The sequence below is a fragment of the Castor canadensis genome, chromosome X (genome assembly GCF_047511655.1).
Source record: "Castor canadensis chromosome X, mCasCan1.hap1v2, whole genome shotgun sequence".
In the NCBI taxonomy this organism is placed as follows: Eukaryota; Metazoa; Chordata; class Mammalia; order Rodentia; family Castoridae; genus Castor; species Castor canadensis.
Genome location: NC_133405.1, coordinates 126,450,626 through 126,468,396, shown reverse-complemented (window position 1 = coordinate 126,468,396; position 17,771 = coordinate 126,450,626). Strand labels below are relative to the sequence as shown.

Genomic DNA, 17,771 nt, shown 5'->3' with positions numbered 1-17,771 from the left:
TACTGCCAATAGGACATTTCAACAGTGAGGTGCCACAGGCACTAAAATTTAGTATACCCCTAACTAATAAGTTATTAGTTTATTCCATCATAATCATGCTTTTCTCTTTTTGTATGTGACTCTTGTATACTTCAATACACTTCTTAGACTGTAAACTTTAAGAAGGCAGGGCCATGTCTATCCTGTCCACCATTGTACTCGCAGCACCTAGCAGAGTGCCTGGTACATGTTAGACCACCACTTCAAAGCTCGTGTGGTTGGCAGGATTTAGTCTCTCACAGTCTGTTTGAGTACAGATGTTAATTAGTTCCTTGCTATGTTTTTGGCCAGAGACTTCCACCAGTTTTTGTCTTGTGGGACTCTCAGACATGGCAGCTTACTTCATCCAAAGCACACAACTAAGGACAACTTAAAATTTTAAACATAAGAGCCTTTTCAAAGCTGAAATTCCACAACTCAGACCATGACTGCTGTTTTCAGCTTGTCATTCTGTCTTTTGACCAGGTGATCCCAGCAGCTACTTCTGGCCAGCGCTGATTTTTGTGAATTTCTTCCACCTGGTGCTCAATCCAGCTTTGAGTTCATTTAATGACTTCTTATGCCAATTCTGGCCCTTCTTTTCTCTTAGTGTGATTTTTTTCAACACCTGGAATTCATTCTTGGAAGTACTCTTGATTCTTTTTCTTTGTTTTTATTCATTTATTTATTTTTGGCGGCACTAGAGTTTGAACTCAGTCCTCATGCTTGCAAGACAGATGCTCTTACTGCTTGAGCCACATTGCCAAACCTTTTTTGTGATGGGTTTTTTAGAGATAAGGTCTCATGAACTATTTGCCTGGGTTGGCTTTGAACTGAGATCCTCCTGACTTCTGCCTCTTGAGTAGCTAGGATTATAGGCCTGAGCTGCTAGTGCCTGGCTCTTTTTCTTTGTTTAAATGTAAAATTACTTTGTGTTCCTTTCTTTCTTTAAAAGGGGACAAACCCTTTGAATTAGGGTTCTTTGAATGTTTTTGGATCATAAACCTCTTGCAGTAAAAGTTTTTTGAGAATGAGTCTTTGATATGGGCATATTCATTTATTTACATCTGATATTACTGAACTCATATATTGTATAAATGATCAACTACACATCAAAAGAGGTAAGTTAATAAGAATCAGAAAATGAGATAAAAATTTCAGTTCTAATGCTTTATTTTCTATTCTCTGACAGATCTCTATGCATCTTCTGGGGGGCAGGTGCCTCAATTTTGGAGACTACTAGAGGTTAGGAAGTGGAGATTGGGTTTGATTGCTTACTATTGGCTCCAGTACCAGAAGGGTAACTAAGAGCTCTAGAACTGGAAAACAAATCCTGTCATAGCTTCTCTGCCCTTTGGTCCTATTGGGCATTGAGGTGCCAGGGGCCATGAGAGGACAGACCCTTTAAGTATTCCCTATCAAATAGATCTGTGCATATTGCTGTTTTCTCAGTCAATTCTCCATTCCTGCTGCTCTGTCTAGATTCTAGCATGCTCCTCAGTTGTGTCACGATTAATCATAGCTGCTGTCTATTACATTGTACTTTGCCTTGGCAGAAATTGAATCCATGGCCAGTTCCAGAAACTGTGTTAAATAGTAGAGCTTTGACTGCAGTGCCCTCCCTCTCCCTTGCAAGGTAGCCTGCCTTCTCCATTCCCCTCTGTCTTTTTATAGTTTGTTCCTACTGTGAACTGACCAAGTGTCCTGGTTTAGGTTCCTTTAGTAGTAGAGCCTGAAGCAAGCATTTTAGAGCAAGTTTATTTGGAAGATGAAGGCAAAGCCAGTAGGGATATTGTGGAACTGAGGAAAGGGAGACAGCAAATGAAGAGTCAGTTCAACCCTCAGAGGCAGACAGGGCAGCCATTCTTCAATCTTGACAGGCACCTTTCTTTATTAGCTCTTAGTCTAATTGTGGCATTATCATTAGGAATGCAGTTCATTTTGCTCTACAGTTCCCTTGTCCCATTCCACATCCTTGTTAAATATTGTAGAATATGTATGCTTGTGAGAACAGCCTCTTCTCTCTTTCCCTCTTTTCTTCTGGGTAAGTTCTGCTTAATCATCAGGTTTATGTGTCACTTCTGGAAAGCCTTCTCTCATCCCTCTTTTAGGATAGGGCTGTTTCTCCGTGCCCCCATAGTGTCTTCTACTTGTCCCATTAGACACTGATTCTATCATATGGTACTGCTTTCATTCATTCATATAATGGGCATTTCTTATGGGCTGGCACTGTTAGAGGTTCCTAGAGTATGTAGTCCAATAAGTAAGACAGATTCTCACTTGTAATTTTATTGCCATGTCTTCTTTTACATGCCCCACATGGGACTATACATTGTCATGTATATTTTGTTCACAGTTTGTGCCCTTTCTCTCAGGACAACTGACTAAACATAATAAACATTAGTTGAATGGAATGAAAGAGCAGAAGGTAACTCAGTCAAGGTGACTTGGTATTGTCAGACCATTTCCAGGGGAAAACTGAACTCTCACCTTTCCTACTGGGTGTTTTCAAATGATGATGTGCCCATTGAGAGATAATTGACCCACCTTGAATATTAGGGGAACAGATATGTTAATGTGTGGTTTAGAACTGTTAGTGGGATTTTTTTCATTATTTTTTTCCTTTTTCAGACTGGAAAGTACATCCCTGTTCACCTGCAAGAAAGCCAAGTAGAACCTGCAAAGTGGTAAAAAAAACAAAATTTTCAAACTGACAAGCTGCTGATCTGTACAATATAGTGTAATGATTACAAGCTGGGGTACTAGAGTCAAAGTGTCCAAAATCAAATCCCAGTTCTGCCCTTCATTTCCTGTTTGACTTTGGGCTATCATTCCTGGAGTGTAAGTAGGAATGATAATAGTATATACGTCATAGGATGATGTGTGTATTAAATAAGATTAACACACGCAAGATTACTAAGTGTCTAGAACATAACTGTTCAATAAATATTACTATCATTATCATGATTTATTTATACACAGCAGTATTAGTTTATTTAATGGTTAGAGGGTGGCCATAGAATTCCTTGTTGACATTTCAGTGTTCTTTATTTACAATAGATAAAAATGAAGTTGTTCATTTAAATCTAATTATAAATTATAAACAAATTGTATCAAGGGCACAGCCAATATAATTCATGGTCCAGAGGCTGGTTGTTAAAATAACCCACCTAAATCCTGAGTTCTTTTCCTCCTCTTCTTTCTTTCTGTGATTAGACAAATTATTTGATGATTGCTTCCATGTTTCTGATAGTAGAGATGGAATGGGTCCTTTTCTTTAGGAGTTCACTTGCAAAGGGCAAATTACAGCATACTATGGGAAATGCTATAATTGGACATACTCATAGCTTTGAGAGCCAGGAATCAGAATATAACTAATTCAGTTTGGTGATTCAGGAAAGGTTTCACACAGAGGAGGTGACATTTGAGTAACTGTATCTTGATGTAGCCATCATTTCTTTGCTGTGGATTGAGCAGGCATTTGGCTGGAAAGTCAGCCATATAGCTTACATTGTCCACTGTTTCTTTGGGAACCTGGATAATTATGCTATCACTTACAATGTGTGTGGCCATCTCATCAGATCCTAGTCTTAGTGTCCCCACCACAGAAACCTGTACAATTGTATTGCCTCATAATGAGGCCCTGTGGTAATATTTAATATGCTAATAAAGCACAGAAGTCCAAAACTGCCTTTCCAGTTAATTTTAAAGGGACTCATTTAGCAAACTAGTAACCATGTTGCTAGCTCTCCTGTGGCTATGAATTGCAGAAAGGTATTGGGCTAAAGAGCAGCTTCGGTGGGGTTATGAAGTGGTTTTGACTGGAGTCCTATAAATCCTGGTTGGCAAAGCCTAAGGATTAGTAAGCTTGAAAACATATATGCTGTGTAACCAGCTAGGAAGAGTTTGGGAGGAAAATTGCTGATGGTGAACATGAGTCTCTGAGAAAAGCACTCCTGGATTTGCCTGCAAAGGTAGCTGAGCTGTGGTCATTGGCGTCCATTACTAAAATTACTACTTTGAGTTTTCATATGTGACTTCCTCCTCTTCCTCCTGAAACAGCAAAACTAAAGGTCAGCTCTCCTTTTCCTTTTTGCTGATGAAGGGAAGTAAATCTCCTTTTCACAGGGAGGTTCTCTGACAAGGAGCCAACTGAACAGCTGGGGGAATATAAAAGTCATATGAATTAGTTTGCAGCACTGTTCTCAAACCCATGTCCTTTAAACCCAAGTCTTTCTAGTCTTAAGGAAGAATGTTTTGTTTTTCTGCTTCCTTCTCTTAATTACACCCAAGTTACTGCAATGTTTTCTGAAAACCATCTTCAATTGACCTAAAGAATGCTCTTCAGCCCTTATTTACTAAACTTCTCTTTTATACTTTGTACTGATGCAGATTGTTTTTGCAAATAGTGTCTGGTTCTGCTTGAACATAGTGTTTACCTATTGGAAATAGTCATGTAACTGCTGGCATTACAACCCATTACTTGAGCACATCCCTTTGTCTCCATTCCAGGAACAGGGCAGGGTTGGGGAGGCAGCTGCAGCTCATGGGCTAGCTCATCCTCTTTCGGATGTGTGGCTATGGGCTTGTCTTCCAGGCTGAAAGGCAAAGTAGCCTGGCACTGTTCTAGTTATTTCTTTGTGTGTGTGTGTGTGTGTGTGTGTGTGTGTGTGTGTGTGTGTGTGTGTGTTTATTTAAGCAAGAGCTCTCCCTACAGAAATGTGTGTGTACATGTGTGAGTGGTGCTCCAGAGAGCTGAGATTGTAATTGTTTTCTTTTAGTCCTTTGTGTTCCCTCATAGACAAGGCCTTTTCTCATCTTTGTTTTTCCTGAAACACTTGGAGTAAAGAAACCCTCTGTGTTGGCCAAGCAGAAGACAGGTAATATGTTTGTTTGTTCTTAGGCTATGGGCAATCCTATTTCTACACTATAAACAAATATGATGTGGCAACAGAAGGGGGAACATAGACTCATTGGAGTCTTTTATTGTTTTGTAATTTCTCAGAGTGATTTTTTTCTCAGATGCTGATTATAAATCAGTTGTCATCACATAAAAAAGGTACACAGATAACTTTGTAATCTGGAGGATTTCAACCTACTTCAAATGAACTTGATATTTGGGAAAATTGTGTGGCCACTTGGGTGAGAGCTACCTCACTCAAGTGAGGACCTTTTTTTGCCTTATTTATAGAATCATAAACCACATAGACACACTTTGGAAAACCTAACACTAGCCCAAGCTGCCTTCTGATTACAATAATTACAATAGACGTCTTCAGGCACCTTTCTCCCTTTTCCTTTCCCTTTAGCTGATGAGACCTAGGAAGAATCACCAGCTCAATCTTATATATACTGCCCCTTATTCATTTAAGACCCCAGACACAAGCAGATGCTACAGTATGTTTTGTCAGGGATTCCTCTTCCCCATCCCATGTCCCTTAATTATATTTAGGACACAAACAGTAGACTGTAAAACCTCTGTTTCAGTGAATGTCAATAAGAATGCAAAAGGATGCACCTGACATCTATCTGTCCTCCTTGCTATTGTTTACACAGTCCAAGGTGGAAGAATTAATCTGCCTACTTAACTCACACTGTGGTGTTGGTGGGAAAGAGGAGTTGGTGCCAGATAAATGCCTATGGATTGTGGATTTGAGTTCCTCAAAAGCAGAGCTAGAGTAAGAATTTCTCACAAAAACCAACATCTCTAGGAAAAGCTGAGTTTCTGACATGGGGTACTGCATAGCTGTCATCTAGGGTATTGGCAGAGGTGGACTCATAGTCAGGATGGCTTATCCAAGATGTGGGAGTTAGATAGGCACTTTGAAATGAAATAATGCTAAGAATGAATAAGAACACCTTGAGGAGACTGGGCTAGCATTTGGAAAGCTCAGTGCTGAAGGTTAGGCTAGCTTCAAGGGCCATTTTTGTTGTTGTGTTTTCAGCTTTGAAAACAAAAGTGGTTAAGATGAAAAGAATTGAGCAACATCAAACAGTTTTCTCCTATCCACAGTAAAAATCTTTTAGCAGAAGTCCTCCTTTTTGCAGATTGTGAGTGTCAATGATAAGTCATTATTTCGGGCTTACTCTTTAAATCTGTGCTTGGTATGGTTTTACAGAAACTTGAACGGGGCAAGTTTTAAGCAATTTTTTCTTTTGCCATGCTCCATCCACCCCACTGGTGTATATGTGTTTTGTGTGTGTGTGTGTGTGTGTGTGTGTGTGTTTGTGTGTGTCTTTAGAGACTTTGATAGTGTGCTAGGTTTTCTAATGGTGATGGAGGGTGGGAATGGAAGAAACAGGTTTTACCAAGGAGTGGAAGATCCCCAAATCATTTTTATCACCTTTACAGTCAGAGATGTCCTCAGAGGCTCCACATATACTGCTCACAAACCTGTTTCCCCCTTGGCTTTGAGGTTTAAGTTGGCATATGAGGGTAAGTGGCATCAAGCCTTAACCAGCTCATGTTTTGGTGAGAACTAAAAAGAACTATCTCTTTTTCTCTCTGTGTGTATCTCTCTGTCTTTCACCTGTTATCTGAGTAAGAAAAATGGTTTAAAAAATAACATAACAATGTAAAAATTCTAATAGCCTATATTTTTCTACTAGACAACCAAAGAATTATAGAACAATTATCATTTCTTTCCCCTATGAGTTTAAGAAGTACTTTGACAAAGGACATGTAAGCACTGCCCATTTCTGCTTTGATAAAAGGCTTTTATATAACCAAATAACACTTATCTGTACACAAAACGAAGCACTACTAATGGCTTTCAGCAATTAATTTTTAATGGACTCTAGCTTTGAAATATTCATTTTAAATTCATCCATTCAACATTTATCAAACACACTATATGGGAAAGGTACTGTGTAGATGCCAGAGATTCAAGGGGTATTTAGAAAGTTATACATGGAGCTCAAAGTGTAACAGTATTCAGGTTTGAGGCTTTGTTTAGTTCCTAGTAAATCCTTTTTTGGGATGATGATGTTTCATTTGAGAAAGGGTGTAACTCTGTAGCCCAGGCTGGCCTCAAATTCATGATCTTCCATATTCCTTCTCAGTGCTGGGATTATAGAGTGAACCACCACACATAACTTCTTAGTGAATCCTGTATGTGGAATTTTGTTCATTTTGTGATGAATTAGCTAAGAGGTGGTTGAGAACCAAATACCTTTGGGGAGACATTGCTTTATTATTTTTCTGGAAAAAGAAAATCAAGATTAAAATATATCACTTCCTCTTGTTCAATCAGTGTTTGCTGCATACTCAATGCCCGACTCTTAGAATCATTAAAAGGGGCAGAAAAAATAGCATAGGGATGGACCAAAGCCCAAGGGAGGGAGTTATGGATACTATGGGAGGGCAGTGTTTCTCAAATTGGAATATGGGGACTGCCTGCATCAAACTCCCATGAAGGGTGCACTTTATATATGTATATATGTATGTATATGTATTTATGTATTTATTCATTTATTTACTGTTAGGGATTGAATCTTAGGGCCATGGGCATGCTAGACAAGCATGTACATCTATCACTGATGTACATCCCCAGCTCAAGGTTGTACTTTGAATGTAGATTCTCAGCCTCCCAGATTTAAGAAAATTGAATATTATCAGCAAATCCTGCAAGTCTGAATTTTAAACCCCCTCCAGTTGGAAAGCACTGATCTAGGAACTTGGAGAATGTTGCTAGGTCTAAATAAATTACTTCAAAGTGTGGCACAGGAACCTTCAGATGTTTTCTCATACACAGTGCAGATGACCTTTGAGAAATTCCTGAGTACAGAGATGGGTCAGTAGTGCCACAGTTTCAAAAATGAGTGAAGAGTAGATGACAGAAGTCATGGGCTTATGGATATTATGGGCTAGCTCTTGTCTAGCATGCCCAAGGCTCTAAGGTTCAATCCCTAGCAGTAAATGAATGAATAAATACATAAATGTATGCATACACACATACATATATAAAGCTTGCTTACTGGATAAATTCAGCTTCAAATAGATGGATTCAAAGAAATCCTAGGAAAATGATCACTAGGCAGCATCATGGGTTCTCTAAAACATTGTCTCTTTTTTGAGATTGTCAAACTTGGCTGCATATTAGAATCAGCTGGGAGGCTTCAGCCACATCTTTATGCTCAATCCCCACCCAATACCAATTATATGAAAATCTCTGGGGGTGGGACCTAGGGAATCAATTTTTTTAAACCCCCAGAGAGTCTGCTTCAATGATGCAGGCTGAGCACTGGGAGTTTTAAAAGCTCCCTGATGATTCTGATAGCAATAGTTTGACAACCACAGTTCTGTGTGACATTAGGCAAGTTGCTTAATTGCCTTGCACTTTATATAAATACTAAATAATTTTAAAGGTCTCTCCCACCTTTAAACATCTGGGATTCTTTTATTAAATATCATGCCAAACTGATCTTCCTTCCCCCTTCCTCTCTCTTCCTTCTTTCCTTCCTTCCTTCCTTCCTTCCTTCCTTCCTTCCTCTTCCTGCACCCCCTTCCTTCTTCTTCCACTTCCTCTTGAACAAATGTGCTCAGAGTGTGTGAATGTAGTGGATCTGTGGTGACCCTGAAGAATGATCTGAAGTGAAGTTTCACAAGGCTTGTTATGCCTTTGGACTTGACCTTGTTAACATTTTTTACATATGATGTAGATAAGAAAGAGATGAATGATAAGCCTATTGAATTTGGAAAGAACTCAGAGTTTAGGAGGGTTAAATAATGCATAAAGGAATCAGACTCAATTCTGATCAGAAACCTGGTTATTAAGGTTGTTATTACTTTTATTTAATATTCCTATAGTTAAAAATGTGTTTTTTGGTGATGACACTGCTTTATCACTAAGAAACTATGCCCCCAGCCTTATTTTTGCTCATTTTAGTGTTCTCTTTCTAATTTAGTTGAGGCGAAATTTTGAAGCTTCTAGTGTAGTAGTAATAGAAAAATAGACACATCAGATAGGGTCCAGAGCCAGTTGTACTCTGTGTTTCTACCAAGAAATGCAAATATATTGGGTTAACCTAGTGTACAACATCCCCAAATAATGAAATCATCACCCCCAAAAAGCAATGAGATGATAAGACAGAATACTACAGAGAGGAATTTTGTTGAGACTCCCCAAGAAGTGATTATGGACGCACCAATTCAGTGGCCTCATCCTAAGTGCCTAGTAAGCTTGAGGGGAGAATTTGAGACTTCAGAGGGGCTTCAGCCTTGCCTAGGGAGCTTTATTAAGGATACTCACACAGGTTATGATTTCTAAGTTTTGAGGGAGGTCTTGAGTTTCTTCCTCCTTTTTAATTTAATTTTATTGTTGTGCTGGGTGTGGGTACATTGTAGCATTACAAAGGTTTTTACAATGTATTAAATATAACATACTTGAATTTCTGCCCCCCCCATACACAAACACTTCTGTCCCCCATACCCTCTTCCCTGATTCCTGTAACAGTTTCAGTAGGTATCAGTTTTTCATTAACATACATATGTATACATCATTTGCATCATATCCATAGTCATCTGCCTATCCCTTTCCCCACCACATCCCCTCTCCCAGTGCTACCAATAACTACCCCTATGCAGAACCTGTTCTGCCCTCCTGTTCTCTGATTTTGTAGAAGAAAAAACATAAAAGATAAAATGAGAAACATGTTTTGCTAGTTTGAGATAAAGATAGCTACACAGAGAGTTTCCTTATGTTGTTCCCATGCATATGTGTATTACAGCTCCAATTGATTCGCCTCTTCCAAGTCTGCTTCCCATAGTGGCCCCAGCCAGTTTAAAATTTCTATATTCCTTTACAGTGAGCACATCAACCTCATTCAAGTTTTTGGTTTCCTTCCCTTGCCCTATTCCTACCTTGCACAGCCTCCCCTTTGTGTGACCCATGTCCCATAATATTGCTGCATTTGCTTTAGGTTTGCAATCTGCAAATATGGGAGAACCTGCAGCTTTTGGCCTTCTGTGCCTGGCTAACTTCACTTAAGATGATATTCTCCAGTTCCATACATTTACCTGTGAATGACAAAATTTCATTCTTCTTTGTGGCTGAGTAAAATTCCATCGTGTATAAATACCACATTTTTTAACCCATTAGTCATTAGTGGGGCATCTTGGCTGTTTCCATAACTTAGCTATTATGAATAGTGTGGCAATAAACATGGGCATGCATATACCTTTGTTGTAACCTGACTCACGTTCCTTCGGATATATCCCTAGGAGTGGTATTGCTGGATTGTATGGCAGGTCTATTTTTAGTGTTTTAAGGAGCCTCCATATTGTTTTCCATAGTGGTTGTACTAGCTTACATTCCCTCCAGCAGTGTATGAGGGTTCCTTCCCCCGCCACCCCTGCATCATTGCCAACATTTGTTGTTGGTGGTGTTCTTGATGTTAGCTATTCTAACAGGAGTGAGATGGAATCTTAGTGTGGTTTTGATTTGCATTTCCTTTATGGTCAGGGATGGTGAGCATTTTTTCATGTGTTTTTTAGCCATTTGGACTTCTTCCTTTGAAAAAGTTCAGTTCAGTTGCCCATTTCATTATTGGGTCATTGATTTTTGGGGGGATGAGTGTAATACTGGCTTCATAGAATGAGTTAGGCAGTGTTCCATCCCTTTCTATTTCATGGAAAAGCTTCGGGAGTGTTGATATTAGTTCTTCTTTAAAGGTCTGGTAGAATTCAGTGGAGAATCCATCAGGTCCTGGACTATTCTCTTCTGGGAGACTATTGCTGCTTCAATTTCATTATGTGTTATAAATCTGTTTAGGTGATTAATACCCTCTTGGTTCAGTTTTGGATGGTTTTATGTATGTAGATATTTGTCCATTTCTTCTAGATTTCCCAATTTATTTGAATATAGGTTCTCAAAGTAGACCTTGATGATTCCCTGGATTTCCTTGGTGTTTGTTGTTATCTCCCTTTTTTACTTCTAATTTTATTAGTTTGGGTCTTTTCCCTCATTTTTGTCAGATTTCCCAAGGGTATGTCAATCTTATTTTTTTTTTTCAAAGAACCAGCTTTTTGTTTCGTTGATTCTATGTATGGGTTTTTTTTTTTTTGGTCTCTATTTCATTGATTTCAACCCTTATTTTTATTATTACTGTCCTTCTACTTGTTTTGGGTTTAACTTGTTCTTGTTTTTCTAGTTTGAGATGTAGCATTAGGTTGTTTGAGATCTTTCTGTGTTTTTAATATATGCACTCATGGCTATAAACTTTCCTCTCAGGACTGCCTTTGCTGTATTCCATAGGTTCTGATAGGTTGTGTTTCCATTTCATTAAATTCCAGGAGCCTTTTGATTTCCTCACTTATTTCTTCTATGACCCACTGATCATTGAGCAATGTGTTGTTCAGCCTCCAATTGTTTTGAGTATTTTCTGCTTCTGCTTTTGTTGTTGAGTTCTAGTTTTATTGCATTGTGATCAGATAGTATGCAGGGGGTTATTTCAATTTTCTTATATTTGTTGAGACTTGCTTTGTACCCTAAGATATAATCTATTTTGGAGAAAGTTTCATGGGCTGCTGAGAAGAATGTATACTGTGCTGTTGCAAGATGGAATACTCTGTAGACATCTGTCAGTTCCATTAGATCTATGGTGTCAATTTTGTTCTAGGATTTCTTTGTTGAGTTTTTGTCTGGATGACCTATCTATTGTTGATAGAGGGTATTAAAGTCTCCCATTACCATTGTGTTGGGATCTATTTGTGGTGTTAAGTCCTTTAATGTATGTTTAATGATGTTGGGTGCACTGACATTGGGTGCACTGACATTGGGTGCATATAAGTTGATAATTATTATTTCCTGTTGATGTATTGTTCCTTTTATTAGTGTGAAGTGACCTTTTTTTATCTCTTTTGAGTAATTTAAGTTTGAAGTCCACTTTATGTGATATAAGTATTGTTACTCTGGCCTGTTTTTAGGGGTCATTAGCTTGGTAAATCGTCTTCCAGCCTTTCACCTAAGCCTGTGTTTGTTTCTGTTAATAAGGTGGGTCTCTTGTAAACAACAGATTGTCAGGTCTTCCTTTTTAATCCAGTTTGCCAAATGCTGTCTTTTGATGGAGCAGATGAGTCCATTAACATTCAGTATTAGTATTGAGAGGTGTGTGGTTCCTCTCAGTTCTGCCATTTAGTTGTTTTTGTTGTTTAAGGATTTGAGTGTGTGCAGCTGATTCAATTCTACTCTCTAGTGCTTGTCTATTCTTCTCATAAGGTTTAATACTTCTCATCCTTTTGTGGTTATGTTTGTTTTCGTCTTCTGTATATAAAATCCCTTTCAGAATCTTCTGTAATGCTGGTTTGGTTGTCATATATTGTTTTAGCTTCTGTTTATTGTGGAAGACTTTTATTCCTCCAACAATTTTGAATGATAGTTTTGCTGGGTAGAGTATCCTGGGGCTGAAATTGTTTTCTTTCAGGGCTCAAAATACCTTGCTCCATGCCCTTCTTTTAAGGTTTTAGTTGAGAAGTCTGCTGTGATTTTGATGGGTTTACCTTTATATGTTATTTGTTTTTTCTCTCTTACAGCCTTCAATATTCATTTTCTGTTCTCTGTGCTAGCTGTTTTAATGATAATATGCCATGGAGAGGTTCTATTTTGCTCAAGTTTGTTTGGTGTCCTGCAGGCTTCCTGTACCTGAATGGACAACTCTTTCTCGTGATTTGGGAAATTTTCTGCTATTACTTGTTGAATATATTATGTATCCCTTTGGCTTGTACCTCTTCTCCTTCTTTGATGCCTGTGATTTGCAGGTTTGTTCTTTTGATGGAGTTGCTTAGTTCTTGCCTATTCCTCTCACAGCTTTTGTGTCTTTTGTCTAAGAGTTCTTCTGTTTTTTCTCTAATATCTATTTTGTCTTCAAGTCCTGAGATTCTGTTTTCCACTTGTTCTAATCTGCTGGAGTGGCTTTCCCCTGTATCTTTTGGGGTAATGTGTAAAGTTGGTATAATAGACTGTTCAGTGGGTGGTGCATTTTGAGGAGATCGAAGTAGTGGGGGGAGAGGGAGGAGAGGAAGGTGAGGAGGGGGAAAGGAAAGGGGAGAAAATGGAAAGAGATGAGAAAGAAAAAATTGGGGTAGAGAAAGGAAAGTGGGGCAATAGAGGGCTGAGTGAGTTAGTGTTAGGACAGAATGTAGAAGGGAATTAGGTAACGGTAAGATGGAAGAAAAAAATGAAGAAAATAAAAGTTAAAATTCAAAATTAAAAAATACAAAAAAAAAGTAAACTAAAAGTTAAGATTTATTTATCTATATCTATCTATCTATATCTTTTAGTTCAGTAATACTCTGGACTCTTTCCTTTTCAGATTGAGATAGTGACGTTTTTATTTTTTTATGGAGGATTTGGCCAAGATTGTCCCTTCTTAAGTTTGGTATGTGGGTTGCATGGCAATGAGTGTTGCTTTTTCCTATCAGACAGCTTGGGGGAGGGTCAGCTCTGGGTATTTCAGCATGGGCTACCTTAGTGGAGTGTGGCCTCTGGAGCAGGCAGGTTCTCAGAAGTGGTCCAGTGAGGGGTTGGTAAATGAGCAATCACCAGCCCCTTCCACTCACAGTGCAAGCCTTTGAGTCAGAAATGAACTTTTCTCTTGATGAGATTGTCAGTTTTAGCTTGCTCCAGGTTTTTCCAAGGCAGTGCAGTGCTTGGCTTTCTCCACAGGGGCTGCTGAGTCACTTCACCCCCACATGGGCTTTTTCAGCTCCATGTTGTGCCCCTCTCCCCCCAGGCACAGGGGAAATATTCCCTCTGTGTATTTGGCCACCAGTTTTGTCCAGAGGGGTGCAGTCGCCTCCCCAGCTGTCTAGACTATGTGGTTCCCTCACAAACAAGTGTGTTGCGCTCACCTAGCAGGTTAGCAGATTAGCTTGGTTGTAAACAGATCAGCTACAGGGCAGCAGGCAGGTGGCAGACAAAGGTTTTGGGTCCACTTGTGTTTGGTGGGTCCCAGTTTTTCCACATGCTTGCAGCAGTTTTCTTTCTGTGGTTCTCTGTGTTGCGTTATTGTTGGTGAGGTTGCACATATGCTAAGGCGGAGAGCAACCTGCACAGGCAGGTCCCACTGAGAGGTCTGTGTCCGCACGTATTATGGTGGGTCTAGGTACTCCCAGGTCTCTGTCTTTGTCTGTGTTGTGTTTTATCTTTACAGACCCAGGTGAGAGGGAAGAGAGAGAGAGAGAGAGAGAGGGGGTGGGGTGGGGGAGGGAGGAGGGAGGGAGGAGGGAGGGAGAAGAAGAAGGAAGAAGAAAGGGAGGGAGGGAGGAGGGAGAAGAAGAAGAAGGAGAAGGAGAAGGAGAAGGAGGAGGAAGAAGGAAGAGGAAGAAGGAGGAGGAAGAAGGAGGAGGAAAAAGGAGGAGGAAGAAAAAAAGTAGCAGATTGGCCAGGGTTATCTGACCCTGCTCCCAGCTGTTCCCAGCCAACAGACAGACAGGTGGGACAGCTGCAGCTGCCTGACCCTGCGCTGGGCTGTTATGTACTTTAAAAAGTTAGTTTAAGGGTCTGGTCAATTAATATTATCTTGGTTGCCAGAAAAAGCAGTATTACCTGATCCTTGCTGCCACAAAAGTCTGGAATAATTGTTTGAAATCATATACATCAAGGTCCCAGGGTCCATCAGCTATCCGCCATCTTAATTTCTTCTTCCTCCTTTTAAAAAATAAACATTCTCAACTGATTTTGAGAAATATTATCAAAGAACTCTCATTGATTTGAATTTTGGAGTAGTTGTTTAATTATATTTTTGTCCCATAGTCAGCCATAAATTTGTATTTTTAAAAGTCTAGATATATTTAATTACTTTGAGCTTAAAGCAAAACAATTCAATTATGTTGGCTCCTCCATATCCCATTCCCTGTGTTTCAATTAGAAACTTGCTCCCTCTTACATTTGAATTGTTTCTTTTTTCCTCCCTCCTTCCTTCCTTTTTGTATTTTTTTTTGTCTGCAAGAGGTCTTGCTATTTACTCCAGGCTGGGCTTGGTCTCACTATTTAGCCCAGGCTGGCCTGTAATTCACAGTCCTCCTGCCTCAATTTCCCAAGTGCTGGGTTTACATGCATGCACCACCACACTTGGCTTTTTTCATTTTTAATGCCAAATTTTATGCAGAGCTTGATCTGAATTAGACATGGGGAACTATAACTTATATGTAGCAGAAAAACAATCTCTAGCTGCTTTGTAACTGCTGCTGTGGTTTGGATTATATCTCATCACATTCCACATCACATGATGCACAGCAATTCAGAAGAAGCATAAAATGAATCCTGCCGAGCATTCCCTTAGCTACCAAGTTGTTAACTGGTGCTTTCACTCCCTCCCTCCTGTCTTCCCCATTAGTGTCTATGACTGAAGGGAATCAGCTGAGAGTGGCTCCTCACAGCAAAAAGGGAGGGACTTCTCACACCCTGTCTTGGAATCAGAAGTTGAATTCATGAATATAATATGATTTAGAAGTCATGGGCTGTGGCAGTTCTTCAACAAAAGACAAGAAATCTGAGAGAGGTGAGTGCTGTGAATAAGCTTGTGTTTATGAATGAGAAGGAGGGAGGGAGTGAGACAGACTCACTCTCCTCCTTTCCTCCCTTTCTTGTTTACTCCCACCCTTCTCTTGTCTTTTCTTTCTTTCTGTTTTTTTTTGGCTGTACTGGGGTTTGAACTCAGGGCTTCATGCTTGGTAGGACAGGTGCTGTACCATGTGAGCCACTGTGCCAACTTTGAATCTTTCTTTTTTTCCCCCTTTTTCTCCCATTGTTCTCAAGCTGCCCTGTGTGATTTTGTACAAGGCATCGTTGTTTAGAATGACTGTAATTGCATGAGTTAATTTCTGGACTCTCAATTCTACTTCATTAATCTATATGTCTTCCTTAAGCCAGTATCAGTTTCTTGATGGTTGTAGCTTCATAGAAAGTTTTAAAATTGGTAAGTATGAGTCCTTCAACTTCACTTTTGTTGTTCAAGTTTGTTTTGAATATTCTGTGTCCCTTGCATTTCTATATGAATTTTAGGATCAATTTGACATCTTCGCAATAAGAGTCATCTGCAATGTTGATGGGGATTGTGTTGAATCTGTAGATCAGTTAGGCAGTATTGCTATCCTAACAATTAAACATGTGACCTGTGAACACAAGACATCCTTCCATTTATTTAAGTGGTCTTTGATTTTTTTCACCAATGTTTTGTTATATTCAGAGTAAAAGTTTTACACTTATTTTGTTAAACTTAACCTAAGTATTCTGTTCTTTTTGGTGGTGCTGTAAATAGAATTGTCTTCTTAGTTTAAATTTTGGATTCTTCATTGCAAGTGTATCTAAAATAATTAGTTAATTATCCCAGAACGTTAGCTGACACCATTCATTAGTTATAGCAGCTAATTCCTTAGGATTTTTTATTTATAAATTATGTTGTCTGCAGAGAGAGAGTTTTACCTCCTTTCCAATACTTTTTTATTTTCTTGCCTAATTATTCTGGGTAGACCCTTCATTACAATATTGAATAGAAATGTGAGGGTTGACATACTTATCTTGTCTTGATCATGGAGGGAAAGCCTTTAGTCTGTCTCCATTAGTCATCATATTTGTGATAACTTTTTCCTAAATATTTTTTATCAGGTTGAGAAAGTTCATTCCTATTCCTAGTTTATGATTTTTTTAAACTAAAAAGTGGAGTTTAGTTTTTGTCAAAAGATTTTTTTCTGCAAGTATTCAGATGATTGTGTGTTTTTTAACCTTTATTCTATGATATATTATATTACGTCAATTGAATTTCAGATGTTTGACTTTGTCTTCCTGGGATAAATCCCTCTTAGTCATTAATCCCTCTGATGTATTAATGGTTTATGTACATCGCTGAATTCAGTTTGCTAGCATTTTATACAGGAATTGCACATCTGTATTTATAAGAGTTATCAGTCTATAGTTTTCCTGTGATGTCTTTGGTTTTGATATAAGGGTAATACTGGCCTCGTAGGATAAATTGGAAAGTATTCCCTTCTACATTTTGGAAAAGTTTTTGAAGAATTGGTATTAATTCTTGTTGAAATGTTTGGCAGAATTAATCAGTGAAACTATCTGGGCATGGGATTTTCTTTGTGGGTAGCTTTTTGATTACTTATGTTATTTCTTCACCACTTACAAGTCTATTCAGATTTTCACTTTCTTCTTGAGTCATTTTTGGTAGTTTGTATGCTACTAGGAATTTGTGCCATCAACGAAATTTGTTAACACACATTTATTCAGAATATTCACCCACAATTCTTTTTATTTTTCCATTATATCTTCTTGAATACGTCAGTCAAGTTTTATTGTGATTTCATGTAATAGACCTATGGAATGCTGATGCAATGGTGTTTGCTCAAACATATCTCTAGATGAACATTTTAGTCATAAATATTTTTTCTCACAAATTTGGAAAATATAGAAAAGCAATTGGCAATAACTAATACTTACTCATTATTCTCCTACCCAGAGATAACAACTTCTAGGTCCCTCTCCCCTTTGGTATAATGTATATTTTTAATCATCCTAAATACTTGTTTTATTTTAACCTCACTTGCAGCACCAAAATACAATTCTTTAATTATTTCTCAAGTTGTTATAAATCCTTTTCAGGCATCACTTTAGCCATTGCTAAATATTTCATTTAAGGGAGAGAGAATAATATAATTAAATTTATTTTATTTTATTTTATTTTTATTTTTTCTTTTATTCATATGTGCATACAATGTTTGGGTCATTTCTCCCCCCTTCTCCCCACCC

At 38.5% G+C, this 17,771-nt stretch overlaps 1 protein-coding gene across 15 annotated transcripts in view; it reads left to right on the top strand.

Annotated features, from left to right (window-relative positions):
- The window catches only part of LOC109684825 (serine/threonine-protein phosphatase with EF-hands 1), a 332,462-nt gene that overhangs the window by 220,665 nt on the left and 94,026 nt on the right, over positions 1-17,771 (top strand). For 7 of the 15 annotated variants that reach the window (XM_074064235.1, XM_074064234.1, XM_074064233.1 and 4 more), the window contains 2 exons: positions 2,650-2,705; positions 15,355-15,519. In XM_074064235.1, the coding sequence (XP_073920336.1) occupies positions 15,474-15,519 (46 nt within the window). In that variant the 5' untranslated portion in view covers positions 2,650-2,705; positions 15,355-15,473. Of the gene's footprint in view, positions 1-2,649; positions 2,706-4,847; positions 6,455-15,354; positions 15,520-17,771 lie in introns of those variants that run through there. The other 8 variants (XM_074064238.1, XM_074064241.1, XM_074064240.1 and 5 more) reach the window with 2 other exon arrangements.